The sequence below is a fragment of the Callorhinchus milii genome, unplaced genomic scaffold, assembly GCF_018977255.1.
Source record: "Callorhinchus milii isolate IMCB2004 unplaced genomic scaffold, IMCB_Cmil_1.0 Scaffold10, whole genome shotgun sequence".
In the NCBI taxonomy this organism is placed as follows: domain Eukaryota; kingdom Metazoa; phylum Chordata; class Chondrichthyes; order Chimaeriformes; family Callorhinchidae; genus Callorhinchus; species Callorhinchus milii.
In genome coordinates this window covers 15,047,614-15,069,036 of record NW_024704751.1, presented here as the reverse complement: position 1 = coordinate 15,069,036, position 21,423 = coordinate 15,047,614, and the positions used below count along the sequence as shown (strand labels likewise).

General features: G+C 41.7%; 1 protein-coding gene and 2 non-coding genes across 10 annotated transcripts in view; all 3 read left to right on the top strand.

Annotated features, from left to right (window-relative positions):
* The window catches only part of pum1 (pumilio RNA-binding family member 1), a 41,517-nt gene that overhangs the window by 7,738 nt on the left and 12,356 nt on the right, over nucleotides 1-21,423 (top strand). For 5 of the 8 annotated variants that reach the window (XM_042338392.1, XM_042338397.1, XM_042338394.1 and 2 more), the window contains exons 3-10: nucleotides 11,838-11,906; nucleotides 13,514-13,622; nucleotides 14,303-14,490; nucleotides 15,908-16,071; nucleotides 16,441-16,714; nucleotides 17,492-17,585; nucleotides 18,073-18,192; nucleotides 19,727-19,872. In XM_042338392.1, the coding sequence (XP_042194326.1) occupies nucleotides 11,838-11,906; nucleotides 13,514-13,622; nucleotides 14,303-14,490; nucleotides 15,908-16,071; nucleotides 16,441-16,714; nucleotides 17,492-17,585; nucleotides 18,073-18,192; nucleotides 19,727-19,872 (1,164 nt within the window). The remainder of the gene's footprint in view (nucleotides 1-11,837; nucleotides 11,907-13,513; nucleotides 13,623-14,302; nucleotides 14,491-15,907; nucleotides 16,072-16,440; nucleotides 16,715-17,491; nucleotides 17,586-18,072; nucleotides 18,193-19,726; nucleotides 19,873-21,423) is intronic. The other 3 variants (XM_042338398.1, XM_042338395.1, XM_042338393.1) reach the window with 1 other exon arrangement.
* Nucleotides 12,859-12,946, top strand: LOC121849806. The gene has a single exon (XR_006085365.1). It is a non-coding gene; the product is annotated as a small nucleolar RNA SNORD103/SNORD85 (small nucleolar RNA).
* LOC121849804 lies at nucleotides 20,350-20,433 on the top strand. Its single transcript, XR_006085363.1, has one exon. It is a non-coding gene; the product is annotated as a small nucleolar RNA SNORD103/SNORD85 (small nucleolar RNA).

Here is a 21,423-nt window from a genome sequence, read left to right as displayed (position 1 = left end):
ACAACTTGTGGCCCCTGCTGGCAAAGATTGGTTAAGTTGGAGCAAACTGACCAGCTGGCCTGCTCTGATGTGGGTGATGTTCCCGTGAAGACTTGGTGCTAACATTTTCTCTTTTTCCTGCTATGAGCCTTGCAAAAGCATCTGCCGTGTGAGTTTGAGATTGCTAAAAATAAGGTCTTGTTGAAAGGTGCTACAATTTGATAAATCTTTAAAGGTAATAGTTCTTTTTTGTATGATTGTGGATTGGTTTAGTATATGTATTATATATATTTATAGTCCAATAAACATGTCATACATATTGCCTTTAAGGCAATACAAAATCCTTGGCACAAAGGTAAGCCCTACTGGCTCTTAATTCCCCTCTTTTCCCCCTCGGGAACTGCAAATGGGGAAGGGGGTGGGGGGGCGGTGCGGGAGTTAAGTCTCTAGTGAGGTGAGGGTATTTCCAAGGCAGGCTTGTCATTTCCTGCATGTATATGGTTAATCATCAAAGCTTTTGATGTTCTTGTAAATTTCTTTAGGCTTCCAAAAAAAATTAATGGTATGCTGATCTGTCTTCAAATTTTCTTGCGGTCATGTGGTCTGATAGCTTAAGGCAGCTGCAGAAAGTGCCAGGACAATTAATGACTAGAAAGGGGCCTGGAGGACGAACTCTGTTGGATAGTGTGTCTGGGTATGCTTGCTTATGGTATGTGTTAATGATTTCATCTTTAGATAAATCAAATGGCTCCCCAAGACGGGCGACTTTTGTTGTATTCAACTTTTTAATTTTTTAAAAAAAATACCCTGTTTAAATGAAAGTTCTTGCATGTCGTTTCCTTCACAGAGGACTTCAGTTCCCTTGCTGTATCAGCATACAAATTTCAGTATCCCCTCTTCTCGGCTTCCTGTATTTAATTGTTCAATCGCACATTCGGCCCAGTTGACTATATTGTTCAATAGTTCAGAGTTAAATTTGAATGGCCTTTAAAGGTTATTAAAAAAAATACAGTTTTGCCTTTTATAATTTGTAGCTTCTTTTTCGCCCTATCCTTCAATTCGTGAATTGGTCTGTTAGGAATTGAACAAAGCACAATTTGTGTGATTTTAATGAGAAACTTAGTTGGTGAAAATTGACCCATGTTTGTAGGCCCAGAGGAATCAAAATTAAGAGTTATTAAGGGGGGAGTTAGAGCAATGTCAGTTTCAGGAAAAGGGAAATGTACAAGGGAAGAACTGGAGGAAGGAATATTTTGGATTGGACGTTTTATTTCTAAGCTTTTGTCTACTCTTGTGTGGTGTTTTGTGTCAGCAGAAGATTACTCAAAAGTCTGTTAACGGATGATTGATGCTCCCAACACATGGCTTGGATACTGCAGTGAAAGCTGAGCGAATGCATTTACAAATACCTTGTTACTGCTACACTTTTACAGTTGGTTTTCAACACGTCTGACGTGCTGGCAGATGGTACTGGAAGAGCAATCTTCGTTAGGGCCGCGCCAACTGAGTTATTTTTGTGCGCAAGTAAAAGTAGTCTGTTGGTCATTGAAATTACTAACCGAAGGTTTGGAGATTGGGCTAACTTTCTATGGAGATGCGTAGAATGCTGAACAGAAAAACTTGAGAGCGAGGTCGAGTTCATTGAGGTGATTTGTGTATTTCAAGGACGCCCGCTAGTCTAGTTCAGGACCCATTCTTGAGTGTCTCCCATGGAATGTACCCAGCGCCTAATGGACAAATCTAGCGGAGCAATCTAAAGTCTTTGTTACTTATACATCTTGATTAATTGTCATGTACAAGTCAGCACCCTGACCACATTTTAAAAATAGGTTGAGCATGCTAGCAATGGGGTTATTTCTGAGTTGTGGCTCGTTTTCAGGGATCCTTTGCTGGGCCCAATATCAGTAGTTGCTAAAGTTTGCTTCTTTTGCCTGTGTGACGAATTACAGGCGTTATTGCTTTTCAGCAGCGAGAAATTGTTTTCTTGTGTTTTCCTCAGATTTGTTTGTTTGTATTAGCAATTTCTACATGATAACTATTGTAATCTTGATCTGCTCATATAAAAATATCTGGGACGACGTGAAGCATAAACAACAATAATTTACATCTTTAAAGTTGCTTAACCATGGCATTCGGACTCCACATGCCTGAAAATAATCCCTCAAGGAAATAAATAAAATAACAATTTGGTCACACAGTGGGACACTGCTATGTGCAATTGGTTGCTGTGTTTCACCCACAAATATACAGTCAATTCACTATACAGTAAATTCTGTGAAGCGCTTTGAGACATCTTGACCCAGCCTAATTTGCTTCTCATGAAGTTTCTGGATAATTCTGATTTGCTACTCCATGTAAACTTATCTATATTTTGCTAGAGTCTCTGTTTTCTGATGCGAGCCCAGAAAGTGAGCATTGGCAACTAATAAGACATGGGGAACATTCCAGCTAAGCCCAATTGATTCTTGACCCACCATCCAGACTGGTGACACGTTCTGGGGGTCACTGGTTAGCGATTAGATTGTCGTTTGGGGTACTATGGAATCGGCACAGCCCAGTGGTCTGTAGTTCAGCTGGACTCCAGGCCAAATCTTTTACATTTTTCACTGATTGAGTTGCGTTTAGGATACTACATCTGGACGTGATGGAAAGATTTTGTGTCAGGATGACACTGACGGTTTGCGGTCTTTAATTTTGGGTGAAGCAGCTGAGGAATGATTTCTTAAATGCGACTTTAATCTTTTGATTTATCTCCAGCATTTTTATGTTCTGACAGTTTTTATTCACTCTTAAATATTGTGATTCCAATCAACGCAATGAAATCATATTTTTCCTCAGTTTATTTCTCCAACTATGTCCGTTAAGAAAAGAAAATCGAAATGCACTACTCCCATTGCCGTAAATCAAGTCTTTTACACTTGTAATTTGTCACCAGAACTTTTGTTGGCTTTTTTTGCAAAGAAATATTTGTACAGTGTTAATAAGATTTCGCCCACAAATATACGGTCAGTTCACTTTACAGTGTATTCTGTGAAGCGCTTTGAGAAGTTGAGAAGACGTAAAAAAGTGCTATATCAAATGCAAGGATTATTATTATTATAAGATGTTGGTGTTAGGTGCCTGTATTTGCTGCAATAAACGATCTTAGCTGAAATTCAAATGGGTTCCTCTTTGTAGATAAAACTGGGATGGAGAAGCTTCTCAATATCCACTTCTACCAGTTTAATATAAATGCCTGCTTCCGCAACCTAGGTTCTGAAGTTGAAGTGGTAGAATTTTCTCTGAACAATTGGGGAAATTTATTCTCTCGGTTATTCTTTACTGGATTTGAACACTCCCACACTGTGTACCAATTAATAATAATAATAATAATAATCCTTGCATTTGATATGGCACCACATCATGTCGTTGGGAGCTTCACAGAATATATTGTAAAGTGAACAGATTGTATATTTTGGGGCGAAACGCGGCAGCCAATTGCACGCACAGCAGTGTTATAAACTATAATTATGTTAAACTTGCGAATGCAATGCTGGAGATTTTGTTTTTACATGGGGTACATGTCTAAGAGATCCGTCGGTTTAAAAACCCTCAAAAAATAAAAGCCGAAGTGACCCGCCGCGCAATAATTTATTCTGTGTGAAAGAAAAAGGCAACCGTGTAAAATAATTGTTCTTCCTGTCGCTGCTCTGCCAAGGTGTGATGCTTCTGAGGTGAAGGCCAAGTCTAACAAGGTGTGGTTTGCGTAGACGTGCAGACTGCCCTTGCTTGCTCTTTACCCTGGATAGCTGCCAACTCGAGAGCAGAGCAGAAGTTAGTGATGTGTCGACAGATAGTGGAAGGAAATGCCAGGGACGCAGTCAACATTTCGCGTTTGTTGGTGCTCGGATGCCCTGAGAAAGGATGCCCTGACACTTGCCCCTAACAAGCAGAATTATAGCCTCAGTAGTAACTTTACTATACAAGCATTAAGAGGGCTCTGTGATAAATGGTGCTTCATTGACTTACCAGTGGCAGAGAATGATTATTACTAATTTTGAAAGCATTATTCTGCTGACAGAAGGGGAGAGGAATGGAGGCTGGGAAAGCTCAAGATGCTCGGTGACACCGAGAGACACCCCAGAAAGGCACAAGGAAGAATAAGTCATAAAATAATGATTTAATGATGTCTAAGTAATTGTAAGTTGTAGTATGTACTTGATTATCTGATTCTGGGCGTCTCGGTGAACTTTGAAACATTTTATAACCGTTATTGACAAATCCTTTGTGTCAAGTCAGCAAGCTGGTTGCAGTTGGGCGAAAGGAAGGGTGGCATAATTTTTTACTTCTGATTATTTTCCATGTTCAGTTAAATCGAGAGATGTGTTGAGACTATTTTGTGTCTTTGATTTTAACTTTTACAAAAAATTGCACCGTGCTTGCAACCTTGGAGTTTGACTCCTTTCAGGTCGAGACTGAATAGCCTCAACCTTGGAAAGGAGTTACACGTGATCCAAGATCTCTCTGATCTGTACATATTATCCTTTGCTGTTTGAGACGAGCAAAAATAGTTTGGCTTCAGTTTGCAGATATGTTTAAAAAGTCTAATCGAGGCTTTGTTTGTTTTGAAAGTTCCAGGAGCAGAGTTGGTGCCAGTTTACACACTCGTGAGCTGCACCAGAACTGGATGGTGGAGCAAAATGATAACTTTTCTCTGCACCTAGTTGTTTGCCAGGGCGAGAGTTGGCTGAGCTTGGTGGGAAAATTCACCTTTAATTGTTGTCCGGTGACCCCTGTCAGAGAATTAGTGAGGAATAATAATAATAATCCTTGCATTTGGTATAGTGCCTTTTCACATCTTCAAGATGTTTCAAAGCGCGTCACAAAATATACTGTAAATTGCAGTGACTGCATTTTGCGGGCGTTTATAGGAAGTGGGGTGGGCAGACAGTTCCCCCAGGAGAAAGTCTGACATTAGGAAGGGAAAAATTGGTAATATTTTAAAACGTCAGCATTTGTCCAGTGTGTTCTCTTTTTATAAATTAATTTGCATAAAGAGACCGTTCTAAGAGCGATTTCTTCTTTTATCACCTTGCAAGCTTTGAACTTTGCCCTGAAGGTTTGGTCGCCATTAGAACCAGATTACAGAAAGAACCAAAGCTTCAAAAGTGAAAACAAAATGGAGTTGGAAGCTTTGAACATTTACGACGGGCCTATGGATGGTCTAAACCATAATATAGAGGGCAAGCAAAATATATTTAAAAAATGTTACAATTAATACTTTAGTCATAGTAGATCCAACAAATAAGGGATGGGCCTTGGGTGAGTAGTTACTCAGTATAAAGTTTGGTGAGTTAGAAGATCCTGCTTAAGCCAAGTGTAACATTGGTTTGGTTTGAATCATTGACAACTCGCAAGAGAAGGGTTTGCTTTACAGCACAACTCCTTTGTGCCACAGTTTGGAGGCTGTTCACAGTGTCTAATCCTGGTTGTTGGAATCTTTCTGAAAACTAATACTGTAGCTAGCTGTCCCACTTCTAGATGAAGCAAAAGCTTTCTTAATCAAAACAGAATCATTTCCAAATCTGTCAAGAGCGTTAGACCAGGTATTAAAAAAATGATACTTTGATCAGGTCCTCATGATGATTTTTTCTCTTTAGCTTTCAAATCAGGTTTGTGCTGCTGTCTGTTAGGTACAGTAAGTGAACACAAGACATGGTAAATACTGAAGCAGCGAAGTAAAGCCATACATTTTGATTTTTCAAAACCTGCAGTGCCATTGCTTTGCGTGCCTATCAACTCTGCTGCCTGTAGATGCTATTTTGTCATGTTTCCATTGAGCTTCCTGATTGTATTTGATAGTGCCAGATGGTGTCTTCTTCTCAGACCGATGGCATTCAGGCTCTTCTGCAAACGGTGCAAATCTTGCATCATGTATTCTGAAATGATGAGTTGATATAAATGTGGAAAAACACAAGGAAATAATTAAATTTACGTAATATAAGTGGGGGTGGGCTGGGGCAGGAGGAAAAGCTTTTTATTGCTTGAGGTTAACTGTTTTTAGACTTTTAGACTATCATGTATGTAAATCATAGATTTAACATGCATTGATTTTCTGGGTTTCTAGTTAAAAATAGGTAATAATAATCCTTGTATTTGATATTGTGCTTTTCACTTCCTCGAGATGTCTCAAAGCTCTTCACAGAATATACTGTAAAGTGAATTGACTGTATATTTGTGGGCAAAAAAATATGTACGTAAACAGTTCCGTTTACTGCACGTGAGAGTATAAACGGCAGCTGCCTTATAATACTTCTATTTTGTGAATGTCTGATGTTAATTTTATTCTTCTCTTGCCTCTTAGACTTGGACCAGAGTATCCACATGCCTGTTTCACTTGAACCGATTTTGTCCCCATTGGCAGAGGGCTTCTGCTGGTTATTCACAGGATGTCACAAATATCATTGGCAAAATTTGGTTCCAGCAGATAGTTGGTTTCACTCCCAAGTAAATTATGGTCATCAATATCTGCTGCATTATAGCTTTAGAGAAAAAAAATAGTGTTTCTTTTGCCAGTGTTCCCCTTTTTCCTTTCCTGGAAGTGCTGGCCTATGGCTCCAAAGGTAGAAGCATCTTCCTCCCAGTCCTGACAGGTTAATGGCTGTATGGTGTGGCTTTTGGCAATCGAGAACCCTAAGTGACCCTAAGATTATACCCCTTTGTCAGTGAGAGGTAATCACAGAGTTTTGCTGCAAATCAATGGATGTAGCTGGAATTTATTCTTGCTAATCATTGTGTAAGCTGCTGAGAAACTAGCTGACCTATTAACTACTGTGCCATGTTCACCAGACCAGCCAGTCAAATTGAAGTACTTAATCCTGTAAAACCATTGCATTTATATTGGAGCAGGAATGACAGCAATTCCTTGATAGTCTAGCAATGATGGTTAAAAATGTACTATGAAATGTTTATAAGTTTGTTCAGTATTCAGTAACTGGACTGCATTGCAGATGCCCCATAATGCTGCAGATCTGATGTAATGAATACTTAAAGTGACAGCACCCGTAGTGTTTCTAGTTCCACGTCTCCACATTAACTCTTCAAAAGGGCACCCAGTGATTCTCAAGTGTTGTCTTTCTCTGGCATTTACTGGAGTGTGTTCTGCACACATTCCTGCACAGGTGGGATGTTTTCTGTAAGCGCAGAAGTTGTACCATCAGACCTGTGAAATGATGCTTGAGGTGAACAGCATCAAATGCCAGTGTCTTGGGAATTAGAGGTATTATACTTTTGAAGCCCGTCTATAACATCTGTCGCAAGCTGAGTCCTGCAGCTCAAATTGTGTGTGTTGGATGCTACTTTATTTAGTGGCTTTCCTGGTTTGTAAAACGGCCCAAAGCAGTAGTCATTTAATCTTTACTGTATTAAATACAGCACTGTCCATTACTGGTAATTCTCCTTTCATCAGAAAATGGGGGAAGCTTTTCTAAACAAGAAAGTAGTTATGTTTGTGAATCACAGTCGCGGACTGTACCACTGATCACTAAATCTAGGAGGGCTGTGCCTTTAAGATGCTGTGAAAGCAGTTGAGATGCTTCGTGAAGTCATGAGGAACCTGTTGTGTGACACGAGAATAGTTACTGTGACGTCATAAGAGTAATTGGGTTTTTCACTGTAGAATGGGAGTTGTGCAATGTTCTACGGCGAGGTTTGCCGTCTACACCTGAAATACAAGAAAGATTGAAGGGAACGAGCCTCAGGCTGCGTAAATGTGATACAGAAGCCTCTGTGAGCTTGTGTACAGAGTGGAGTTAGAACACAAGAAAGTGATGCTAGAATATTTTTGCATTGAACACATTACAGACTTACCACAGCCGATAGATAGCAAGTTAGGTAAGAGCAAATTGCGAACTGTTCAGGAGAACGAGTGGATGTCTTTGGAAAGAGTGGGGTTTTTTTAAAAAAAAATTACACTTCTGTTTTTCTGAGTCTGTGAAAACCACTTGCAGGCTGTGAGCTCCCATCAGATGATGTTGACACAGTAATTCTACAATTGTATACAGAGGAACTGAATAAACCCTTTCTTGAGTGAATTCTCCTATTCCTAATGAATTCTCATTCACCTGCAAATGTACAGTCACTGTGCTTCGTAGAAAACTCGAGTGCTTTTGAGATGTACATGTGTCAAATGCAAGAACTATTATTGTTCTTCCAACAATGTAATTTGCGATCTGTTATTGTTAGTGTGTCTGCCATTGCTAACTGTCTGCTTGCAGGTAAAGAAAAAGCTTGAAGACTTCCCCCAAATACTATTCCTGTGCTATGCGCATTTGTCGGTTTCTTTTAACAGTGTTTGAAATACCTATTATCTGCTGTTTTGCAATCACAATACAGTGGACACTGCAGCAAATATTGGTGAGCAAAACACCCAAGCGGCCTTTTTTTAACCTCCCCAAGTAAATGCAGTATACTTTGAGGCAGAAGCACTGGAAATCCGTTTGAGTACAAACTTAACTCCAAACTGTTACAGAAAGTATTTCTGTTGTGAGTTGAGAGCAATTAGCTCATTAATTTTGACAATTGAATTATCAATTACGCCTGGACTCATGGAATGCAATATCCCAAGGCCTGCTCTAATGATGCCCTCAACTAAGTGAGCGATGGTGGAACAGCTTGAGTGTTAGTAGGACATTAGTTGAATTATTTTTGAACGCCTTTTAATTAACCTTTCCTTTCGCCAGCTCTCACTCCTTTGTACCCTGAGATGTCATTGGTGTGGTTTTATCAAAAGAACATGAGACCATTGCAGATTTATCTTGCAATGTGTCCCTACTCTGCCTCTTTTGGTCTCGTCTCTTCGTCTCTCTCTCTCACCCTAAGTAGGATTGTGTTAAATGGCCTTTTTCTTTTCTTCAAACTTCTTTTCTCTTTCACCACCAACTTTTAAGATAAAACAGAACATGTGGCAAGAGTAATTTCTCTTGCATTATGTCCTAAAGAGAGGTAATGGTATACATGTGATCTCTTTGGCCACAATACGATTGGGTCGGGGGGAGAAGAGAGAAATTCTATGTTTGTAATCTCGGCATGCCTCTTTTCCTCGGGTTTATATTGTAAATCAACTTGCCGCAAATAATTTAGACAGCCAGTAAATGTAAACTTTAAATCCATCTACAGTAGCTGAGCCTTTAGCCACTATAATTCCATCCTGTGGCACTCCCTTTATTTCACTCCCTCGATCTTCAAAAGCTATCTAAAAGTGTATCTCTTCGAATGTGCCCTATGGTGTGGAGGAATTGTACTCACGTGTTCTTGGCCAGTCATTTTCAGTTGTCTTTCTTCTCCTGGCTGACATATAATAATAAAAAATAACAATCCTTTCATTTGATATAGCGCCTGGAGTCTCAAAGCACTTCACAGAATATACTGTTAAGTGAATTAACTGTATATTTTGTGGACTGTGAAGATTTGATGCTCTTGCCCAGGTTTTATGGTGAATTTGAGGCCTTCGTTGGTTTGTATTTGTCGACGGCAGGAAAAACCCTTAAGAGTCAAGAGTAGGATATAAAAATGTTTTGAAAAGGGGAAGTACTTCCACCAGAACTGTTCTGTTTTTGAAGAAAATGGGTGTGTTTGGGTTAATTTTATGGTCACAATATTGTATCAAATCAGTTTGAGCCCCTCCTGCATAGCTATTGGGTTCTCTAATTATAGGGTTTTAACTTTGGTATGAGAGTCATGTACCCTGTGACTTCAGTTTTTTTTTTAAAAAAAGTTACGGGTTAGAGTTGGCCGGGAGGGCAGTCTTTCTTTCCTGAAGTTGTCAGGTCTTGACTCCTAGCCGACCAGGATTTAAGCGAAATAAATGCTGCCCACAAGGCAGTAGGTGTGGGAGAAGGAATGGTACTCGGAAAGAGAAGTGAATATGAAATGGGGAGAGTGTGAGTACACAGGCTCCTACTACTGCAACAACTTACATTTATACAGCGACTTTCACGCGGGGTAGCGTCCCGGAGTGTTTGACGGTGGCGAAGTCTCACCCCTCCTATACTAGAGAGCAAAAGTAAGTTACTGGAATATTTCACTTGTCTTGGGAGGAGGCTGGGATTGGAACATACCTGATGTAGCTTGTCTGGCTCCCTTGTTGATCCAGTGTTCAAGGACAACTTGTTTTACCTCTGTTGGTGGTTAGACCACAGCCCAGTTTGGTGCTTTTAATGTTGGTTCAAAACTTGGATAGAGGGAAGAATTCTCACTTAAGTTTGGGATGAAATTTCTTGTGTGTAGAAACCAAGATTCTTGGTACTTGGTACTTGCACAACACGCAGGCTCGGAACTTAAGTAGCCGAGTAAATATTTATCTCAAGCATTTAGCTCAATCAAAAGTTCACTATATAACCTGATCTCGAGTTGCTTATTGGAGCAGTAGTGTGTGTGTGTGTGTGTGTGTGCGCCCGCGCGAACGTGCTGAGGTTCTCTACAATAAACTTGTTCAAGCACTTAGTAGGTACACACTGCAACCAGCTATTTGGTTGGATTTATTCATCACTAGCTAACCATTTCCACTCTTGAGATTGTTTTCTCCAGCTAAAGATGTTCATATTTTTAAAAAAAGCAGCCTTCTTCCATGCTTGGCAAAGTGCTTGTAATTGCAGACCGGTGTAAAATACCGCAAAGCTAAGGTAGTTTAGGTAGCACAAGGCACATCTGCTTTTTTAATCATAACTAATTCATAATATCAGTGTGACAAAATTGTAGCCCTGCTAATTATAGACAAGTGACTTGCTGACCAATGTACTTTGTAATCTGTATTTGACACTTGAAAGGCCCTCATTCAAACCTATAGTTTAGCAAAAACAGATTTGACCGGCCCAAAGGAGAATTGCATGTATATGATGTCAACATGTTAGAAAAAGAAGTTGGGAGTTGGAAGTCTCAGACAAGGGCTGGGGGGGAAATTAACAAAACTATTAAAAGGCACAAAAAGATGTGAGCAGTCCAGATCTGTACTTAGGATGTTTATTATCAGGTGCTTCAATATGAAAGCTATCTCTTCAATCTAAATCTTAATCCAGTAATGAAGACATTTTCTATTAATATTACTTGTTCCCTGGGTGTACATTTATTTTCCAATGCATTCACTTACTCCTCCTTTCTTGCTGCCTAAGGTTGTTCATTTTCCTTAATGGCTGACTCTTATTGTTAAGTGAATTTTTTTGTCTTTCCTCGAGTTACAATACTCCTATTCCTATTTGCCTAGTTTTATTCAGCCAAGCATTGACTGGTTGTTGGGAATTTAAATACAGTAGGGAGGCTGTGAGCTGTACATTTTTGAAGCTTTTTGTGGTACGAGTGGGTGCAAAATGGCTGCCGTGTTTGCCCACGGAAAGTCACGCTTGAAAGTTATATACATTAAAGCGCTTTGGAATGGTTCCATGTGATAAGGGGCTATAAAACTCTTAAGAGTTCTCTCTCTCTCTGTCAATGGTTTAATGTGGAAATGCCAAAAATAAAATGCCAATCTTGTCAAGCGCCTTTGGTCATTTTAGAGCTCTATGATGTAGCACCTGGCCTTTTTAACTCTTGTGGTCGATCGCTTTGTGCTGCATCCTGTTCACTCGTTTCCCAGGGGTGGGGAGGCGGAGGGGGAGTGGGCGTGCTGTCGGGGTGGGTTTATTTCCCAACTGATGAAGTCAAAAGTACGAGTGCAAAAAAAACAACCTTTTTTTATACCTCCTGTGTTCTGGTCGAGTGTCATAAATTGCCTGTATTTTCATGCTCTTAGCGAAAGGGGTTCCGTGTCTGTACTTTTGTTCTGCATATGTACAATGTTTATATTTGAGGTTTAAAAATTCCTTATAAAATTTCTTGTTTGTTAGGTGCGGTCAATGGATGAGCTGAACCATGACTTTCAAGCACTGGCCTTAGAAGGAAGGAGTATGGGAGAGGTGAGTCAATGATACAACTGACGGGTTAAAAGTCATCCAGGTTGGAACCAATAATTTTTCCCATGCAAAGTAAATTTACACCCCCATCGTAGCTTTTCCTTGGTTAAGCCCAGGTTTGCCTATACGGGTTTCCACAGCTGGCTTCATGTGCGCTTAGAAAATGACCAACGTCCGGCTCATCAGGTCCCCACCTACATTGTGACCCGATGCATCAAAGGGCGGCCATTTTAATTTGTTTGTTGCGGGAAAGCTTCCTGCATGCACGGTGATGGTTCCTGTCGTGTAATCGGGGACGTCATAATGACACAGAACCTCTGGTTGTGAAACTGGAACCACAGTCGTCATGTTATAACAGGAACGCTGCTGGATTTTCTTTTCACTCAGCCCGGGAGAAAATGAGAGTTCAGAGGAAGCTTTCAGTACTTTAGACTCGGAATGCTATTGTGCGAGTGTTATTGTGGAGGAGAATGACAGATGTCATTCTTTCCCACCCCCAAATGCAATTCAGTGGATTGGTCAGGTAGTTTGGTGACTCCCCTTTTCTCTTTGTGTCTCCTTCCCACACGTTGGCCCAGGAAGTTTCCTTTACACAGAAGGTAATTAATGACTGCAACAACAGCAATAACTTGCATTTATGTAGCGCCCTTCACCCTGGGCAGTGTCTCGAAGAGCTTAACTAGAATGGGTAATCCTGGAGGGACACTGAATTCATTTAAGAAGCTGTTGCCGTAATGGAACGAGGGGGAGGGGGGTTTCTGAATGGAATAAGATCAAATGGGCCAATGCATCGTGTGCAGCTGAATCTTATGATGTACGCCTTGTAAAGTATATGTTTTGGAGCAATCGCTGTTAACACAAACTTTTAAGCTGGTAAAGACTCTTCTTTTAACTAGTAGCTTTTGTTTTTAAATGTTTGCGGCAGAAGTGAGTAGTTGCCTGGAAGCGTCACATGTCTGGCTATGATGACACACTTGCCCTCACTGAGAACAGGTGTTCAGCGATGAGAATTTCAATTCTGTACTCAACTGATCTGAGCCAAACTGTGTATGTGTGTGTCAGTGCTAACTGGTATGCAGAGGTCCCTGAAAATGCGTATTTTGCTTTCGCGTAATGTCTCCTTTTTTTAAAAAAAAAGTTGTTAAATTCCTTACAACTTACGCAAGCCTGATATTAAATGAATTTTATTTTTTAAGATGCTTCTCTGCTCCTCCCAAGTTGGATTATCCCACATATTGTACTTATTATTGGAGTGGATGTTTAGAAGGAATACTTTGGCCATGACTATTTAGTTCCAAATACGCCTCTGTTTACCAAGAAGCAAATAGGAACTTGGTTGTTAGTCAATTGGTGGATTGCTGTCCAGGGATAATAATTCCTTCAAAGAAAATTAATAATATTAAGTTGGTCATTCAAACCACGACTGTTTGTGGGACACTGCTGTGTACAATTGGCGGATGCGTTTCGCCCACAAAATATACAGTTAATTCTCTTTACAGTATATTTTGTGAAGCAATTTGAGGCTTGATAGAAGACGTGATAAGGCACTATATGAAATGCAAGGATTATTACTGTAAAGTCTAAAACTGTTTACTCTGTTCCATACACAGCAGCTTCTGCCCGGTAAGAAATTCTGGGAATCTGATGATACAAACAAGGATGGACCTAAAGGGATATTTCTGGGGGACCAGTGGAGGGACAGTGCTTGGGGAGCCTCAGGTAAGAGGAACAAAATTCTTGAATTATTTATTAACTATTTCTATAGTCACAGTCGATAACATAACATGTAGGAGTAGGCCATTCAGCCCTTCGAGCCTACCCCGCCATTCAATCATGGCTGATCTTCTAATCTAACTCCAGCTAATAACCTGACCCTGCCCTATCCCCATATCCCTTAATCCCTTTTGCAATAAGAAATCTTATCTATCTCAGTCTTGATGGATAATAATTAGGCTACTTGATGCTGTGAAGCGCTGTTTTAAAGCGCCTTTAAGTAATCTTTCAGCACCTCAGTAAATTACATTCCCTCTTTATGGTTAGACAACCATAGAGACCTGGGTCTCGTTCCCAGGCAGGGCGAGTCATTGAGCATGTTTCCTTACTCCACACACCTCTGTTTACTTAGCAGTAAATAGGAACCTGATTGTTAGTTAAATGATGGATTGTTTTCCCTGGATAATAACTCGTTTGAAAAAAATAATAATAAATTGGTTACTAAATCCACGTCACTGTTTGTGGGACACTGCTGTAGGCAGTTGGCTGCTGTGTTTTTGCCCACAAAATGCACAGTCAATCCACTATGCGGTATATTCTGTGAAGCTCTTTGAGACGTCTCGAAGACATGATAAGGCGTGATATCAAATGCAAGGATTATTATTATCAATTCACTGTCCCTTCAGATCATTCGGTGTCGCAGCCAATCATGGTGCAGAGACGTCCCGGTCAAGGTTTCCACGGGAGCAACGAGGTCAACTCCGTGCTGTCTCCACGGTCTGAAAGTGGCGGGCTGGGTGTCAGCATGGTGGAGTATGTGCTGAGCTCGTCGCCTGGGGAAAAACTTGACTCCTGCCTGAGGAAAGGGCCATTTGTAAGTATTTCCAGACGTCGGGGACATCCATTGAAAACATTTGCGCAAGTGATCAGAAAATTGCACCACTTTCTGGTTACTCCATATCTATTAGTTCGCCAGTAGTACTTCTTGGGGTTGGATGACTCTACGTTGTACATGCAACAAAATGGCCAACTCCCGAGTTGTTTGGTCACTGCCGATGTCACTTCCAAATGCTATGCACAGACTTGTTGCTGACATTGTGTCACGTGGTAAGTGACATCAACAACTTGCATTTGTACAGCGCACTTCATGCCGGACGGCATCTCGGAGCGCTTGACAGCGCTTCTTGCGTGCAGCAAGCAGTGACTTCAGTGGCATTCTGACGAGTCAGCTTTTTAAAGCTGTGTTACAAATCGGTCTCTTTATAACAAAAGACCGTGTTACAACAGAGCTACCGTACGTTTCTAAACGCTTTATTAAAACTTCAGCATCCCTGCTTGACGTCTCTAAGAATGTCTTTTGGTGTTAATTTTCTATATGTCACTGTTTTATGCCAACTGCCTTGAATTAACTTGGCTTTTGTTTATAATTATGGACCTGTTAAGGCTGCCCGCTTTGCCCGATTTGTGTTTAATATGGGTAACGTCAGGAGGCTTAATTGTACTTGTGAAATAACAACAACAAGATTAATTTGTATAGCGTCTTTCACGTCGGGAGGACGTCCCAAGGCGCTGGACAGAATACAGCATTTCAGACCCGAGCTTGGATTGAGTGGGTAAGGGAGGGGAGGGGAAGGGGGGTGGTCAATGGCATGGTCGAAGAGGGGGGTCTTGAGGCAGGCCTTGAAGGAGGCTAAGTAGGGCATGAGGCGGAGTGACTGGGGGATGGAATTCCAGAGGTTGCAGGCAGAGTGGCTGAAAGCTCTCCCGCCAAAGGTGGGGCGAGGGACGTGGAGCAGCCAGAGCCGGCTGAGCAGAGGGAACAGGCAGGTTGATAGGGGGTTAGGAGTCGCAGAGGTAGGGTGGGGTGAGGCCATAAAGGGTTTTGTATGTGAGGACCAGGATCTTGAACTGGATCCTCTGAAGGATAGGGAGCCAGTGGAGTCAGGCGAGAGTGGTGGAGGTGGGGTCACAGCGTTTGGTGCGGGAGAGGACACGGGCTGCAGAGTTCTGGATTATCTGCAGCCTGTGGAGGGAGGAATTGGGAAGGCCGACAAGCAGGGCGTTTGCATAGTCGAGCCTGGAGGTGATGAAGGCATGAACAAGAGAACATAGTTTGGCTCCATTTAGTGGGGTCCTTTTGCATTTCTGAGGGATATCATCTGTCACTGCTTTTGTGTACAGGCTTTAATCCGCATGGTTCATACTGACTCCCAGTGTAATTTGCTAACGAACACGAGCGCCTTATTTTGATTGAGCTGCTAAACCTGCGATTGCTCCCTCTTTCTGGTTAGGGTTCTGGGGATGCCGAGGTGCACAATGAAAAGGGAGACAAGAAAGGCAAGTCTTCCTTTGATGGGGATAAAATGGGAGATCTGAAAGAAGTGGAGGACGATGGAATTGACAAGACAAATGGGATGGTCGTGCAGAATGGCATTGACGCTGATAAGGATTTCAGGTACGTCATCGTAAAAGGCTGCAACGCTCCTGCCTTGTCTTAACAGGAATGTTACTCGTGCTCCACAGCCCTACACATGCGTGACGGTTAAAAGCTTTTTCAGACGAATGCTTGCCGCATGATGTCATGGGTCAACGATGCCAGTAGTGGATGTAAATGTTGCTAAAACAGTTGGTCCAACACTACCACTTTACTGCCAAAACACAACTCTGAACTGTAAGAAACCTTGGTCCAGAGCAGTAGTTTGGTACCAGATTTTTTAATGTTTTTTCTTGATTAATATTACTGATGATCAGGTGCGAGTGTTTTGGATGCACGTTCAACCTTGCTAAGTGTCCCGTTTTTTTTTTCTTTTTTTGCTTCGTGCAGCCGCACCCCAGGCAGTTGCCAGACCTCTCCAAACGAAGTGGTCGATCTCCTTGGACCCAACCAGAATAGCTCGGAGGGCTTGGGGCCAATGGCCAACAGCAACAGTTCCAAGCCAACCGAAGACTTCAATAACGTGGAGTCCCAGAACGTTCCCCTGGATTCGATGGAACCGGTTGGACTCGACTCGCTACAGTTCGACTACACCAGCAGCCAAGTGCAAATGGATTCGGCAGCGGCTGCTGTCAGCCTCTTCGACTATAGCTCTCAACAGCAGGTCAGTCTGCCTGCAAAAAAAGTACAACCGTACAGTATTTTAACACAATCCCAACTAGCAAATGAAGGAGAATAACCTCCCCAGTCACCAGCCTGTTTTTAATGAATCTTGTTGTGCATCTTTTTCGCGACAGATTGAGTGCACGTTATCTTAACTGCCCCTCACCTTAATTTGTAAATAGTACTTATTTTTAAAAAAAAGTCAAAACCTTCTCCCTCCTGAATTCTTATGTTCGATTTTAGATTATCAACTGTACAACGTAATGTCTCTTTCCCCCCCCCCCACCCCCCACCCAGCAAGAGCAGGTCAAGTTACTTTTGGAATTATTTTCTCCTCATCCTCTGCAACCACTGTTGGTTTGCAGGCAGACGTTCGTCCAGGTTACCACAGATGTCATAGAGTCTTTGTACTAGTTATTCCCCCCTCCCACCCACGTATATTTTGCCATCCAGGCAGTTTTGGAAGGGATTGTTGGGTTGCTTCCACTTTGTTTGAGGGAGAGTTGATTTGCCCTCTGTGACAGCAGTGATGTGGTCCAGTGTGATGGGAGATGGATGAGGAAACATTGCAAGTTTGCTCTCCGTTGCCTCTTCTTGGGAAGTGACATCTCATGAGGATGTGCTGGCTGACTGCAACTGAAGCTATTCTATCGGGAGTTGAAGAAACCGTGCTTTACCTAGTGCATTGACTACCAGGGCTGATGTGAAGCTCGCCCTTGCAAATTTACACAAATGAGTATTTTAGTGTCATTTATGGCTTTTTTTTGTTTCTGTACAGCTGTTCCAGAGGCAGAATGCACTGACGGTTCAACAGCTGACAGCAGCTCAACAGCAGCAATACGCTCTCGCAGCTGCCCAGCAGCCTCATATCGGTAAGTCCTTTCGGGGAACAGTTTGTAGAGATAGATATCATTGGTCACTTCTGGTTTGTGGGACACTACCTTGCGCAATTGGCTGCCGCGTTTCGTCCACAAAATAAGAGACAGTCAGTTATATACAGTCAAATGGCAAATAGGATAACACAGTACTCTAGTGTGGCACACTAGAGCAAGAGCCCACAGATTTTAATGCAAGCACTTTGTGTACTTGGTGGAGGCAAGATAATAATCTTTGCATTTGATTTTGCGCCTTTTGTCATTGAGATGTCTCAAAGCGCTTCACAGAATGTATTGTGAAGTGTATTTTATGGATGAAACCCGGCAGCTAATTGCGCACAGCAGTGTCCCGGCCAATAGACCTTTGTTTTAGTGTTTTAAATGCATTTATTTCCTCTGTCTATTCTACTCCTGCTTTAGCTATCAGTCTGGCTGCTTATAACGGTATTTGTAAGCTTCTGACTGCTTTCATATCTCCCAACAGGTATGTTTTCAGCAGGCCTCGCTCCAGCAACATTTGTTCCAAACCCATATATAATTAGTGCTGCCCCTCCAGGTACAGATCCCTACACTGCAGGCCTTGCTGCTGCTGCAACTCTGGCAGGTGAGACTTCAGCCTTGATTTCAATTATCTGTGGGTATGTTGCGTTGAGTGACTTGTTTTTTTCTTAAAAAGTTTCCAATTTATCCTCCCTTCCGATGATCACAATGGTAAGGACCCAAGAGTGTATGTAATCATTCCTGACAAAAATTAGGCTCGGCGACAAGGTAATTGTGGGAGGTTGGCTCGACCAGTCGTGCACGTGTGCACAGTCTTAATTAAATGTGGTACAAACACTTCACGCTGGCTACCAAACGTTCTCAGAATGGCAAGGGCTACGTTCCTCTTACAAACTCTGCTAAAATGCCAATTGCTCGGTGTGTTTCTTGCAAAGAGCAAACCGCAAAGAAGCAGCATCCTTTTTTTTTAACGTTTAGGAATCTCTTTATTCTCCTCTTTTCTCGCCTCTTCCTCGCACTTTTGGATTAGGATTTGATAAGCGTAATTCATGATGTATTTCTGAAAATGCTACTTTCCACATGTGGGCTCAAGGATTTCGGTAGCTGGGTGCAAGATAAGTGAGGATATTTTTGTCTGGGGCTTGGAATTCTTTGAATTTGGATGTTTTAAAAAAAAGGACACGTTTGTTACAAGGTAGAAGCAAGATTTATTTCCCTCAAATTAATGATGGTTTCAAAGTTTTATACAGCACCCAGATCTAATCTGGAAGCAGTCGTCTCCTTCATTAGCCCACCTCAATTCTTCAAGCCGAGATTTGCATTACTCTTGTAGCACGAATGTATCACATCATACATTTACGGTACGAAGATTAAACTGCAAACGAGCAGTTGTACATTCTGTTCTCTTGCTGTGTTTGTCTTGACTTAATGTTAGATAAGCTTGCTCCTTTGGAGGAAGGCATCTTGTGGTGGGGTAGGGAACACTGTGTACAGAGCGCCACGTGATGTACAGGACATTTCGAGTAGGTTACCTGTGGGCAACAATTGTACATTCGAACTCCAGTGATAATGGAACGATATCAAAGGTTTTCAAGGCTGAAATGCAATTTTGCAAAGGTTCTAAAATATCATTGTGGCAAAATGTTTTGATTTTGTGCTTCCTTACAGCAAGTGAGGGTGCCAGTTTCTAATGAGGTGTTTATCGTACACATAACAAAGTACCTGGATTGTAACAGAGAACTCTGGTTCTTTCCCCCCCCCCCCCATCCCTCAAAAAAAAGTTTGGTTTCAAAACAATTCAGACGATTAGTCAAGTAGTTTTTCGACTCTAGTTTTTCGACTCTCCTTTTCTTTTTGCGTCCAGTTGCTCGTAGGCCTCACATGTCTGTCTATGATGAGAATTTCAATTCTTTTACTCAACTGATCTGAGCCAAACCGTCTTTGGAAAAATATAACTCTTAAGATATGAATATTAATAATTGCTCAGAGCATTTCCAATACCAAATGTGTTCTGTGCATGACACGATCCGAATAAAGTCTGCACGGTGTTGCGTTACCATATGATGTCGCCGCGGTGGGATATTTACATGCATTTATCCTGTTTCCTAACATCCCTTCCTATGTATTCGCTGTGTTAGGCCCTACAGTGGTTCCACCTCAGTACTATGGTGTCCCGTGGGGTGTTTATCCAGCGAATCTCTTCCAGCAGCAAGCTGCTGCAGCAGCAGCCAACAACTCTGCAAATCAGCAGGCTGCATCGCAGGCTCAGCAAGGACAACAGCAGGCAAGTCACCCATCTGTTTCTAGCCCAGTGCCGGGGGAGTCATGAACCCCCACGATGCACTGTAGATTGCTCCAGTGTGTTCCCCAATTCTCTTGCTGTGCCTTTTGGCCTAAACGGTGTTTAAAGCTTCAAAAACAATATTTTGTGGCTTTCCATAAATCCACGGCTTGAAACGTGGACATTGGACATCATGAACTGCTTTGCTGTTGCCATGGTTCCAGGGTAGCGAGATCTGTTGAATAATGTAATACGGTTCGGCCTTTGCATTTGCTTTTTGATGAACCGGTGTCCTGAAGTTACTCTGTGCTGTTGCACCTCTCTTACGAGATGATATGCTGTACAGAGGTTGGTACAGAACAGATTGTTTTGTTTTTCCATGCTCGTGTATCTTTTACCGGTTAAATTAAATGCACGGCTTTAGAAGCTGTAAATTGATTGGAAGTGTTCGCAACGATACTTACAGTTATACATGGTCTGTCTGGCAATGATGACACACTTGCCCTCACTGAGAACAGCATTCGATGATGAGAATTTAAATGTACTCAGTATTTCTGAGCCAGACTTCATATATTGTTGGCAAGAACCTTGGCTTGGACAATAGTGTTGTATTTGCCAATGAGCTCCCTATCACACGGTCAATTGTGCGTTAGTTGCAATTAATTTGGAATTACTTTAATGTCCCCATGTGAACGACGTTCTTTTGCCTGCGTGAAACTTGTTTGACCTAAATTAAAAGATGTTAAAGCTGGTGTGACATTATAACCAATCACCTGGCACCTGTAATTTAACAGGAGGTGTAATTGGCCACTGTAAAAAAAACTACCACTCATGTGTAGTTATTATTCCTTTATTGTGTGTGTATATTAGTTTTATATATAATATATATATATATATATTGGTTTCAACCTTATCAATTTGCTTCCCAGCTGTAAAAACCCTTATACCTTTCTGTCCATCACATGACTATTGTTCTGTAGTGATGACATAATAATATGGTCAATCTTCAGTGTAATTTTAATGCCCTTTTCTTTTAAGTGAGACCACATTGTATAATTGTTCTCCCCTTCTTCTCTGAAGGCGCGTGTGTGTGTGTGTGTGTGTATATATATATATACATACACACACTCACTCTCTCTCGCTGGGTTACGGTTCTTTTTGAACGCATGCAGCCCTCTCACCTCTTGATTCTTTATGCGCGAGGCCAGTAAGTGGCGGCAGGCTATTCCCTCGGAAGGCATTGCAGTTGGGCCTGATCCTATGCTGCACAGTCATTCAACAGGATCTGTTTTCCCTAGTCGGGAGCACTGAGGCCACTTGTCCCACCCCTGCTGCCCTGATTAACTCAGCACAGGCTGAAATGGAAGCTTTGGCTCTCTTATGATTCAGTGCTACATTGGGCAGCGCTTAACCCAACTCGAGGAGCCCAATTAGTGTTCACGTTTTTCATTGTTTTAGTGAGACCATGTCAAACAGTGAAATAATCGGGAAATATATAAAGGTTTTTCCAGTGTGAAAGAAATCCTTCGTTTAAATCGTAGAACAAGTTCAGTC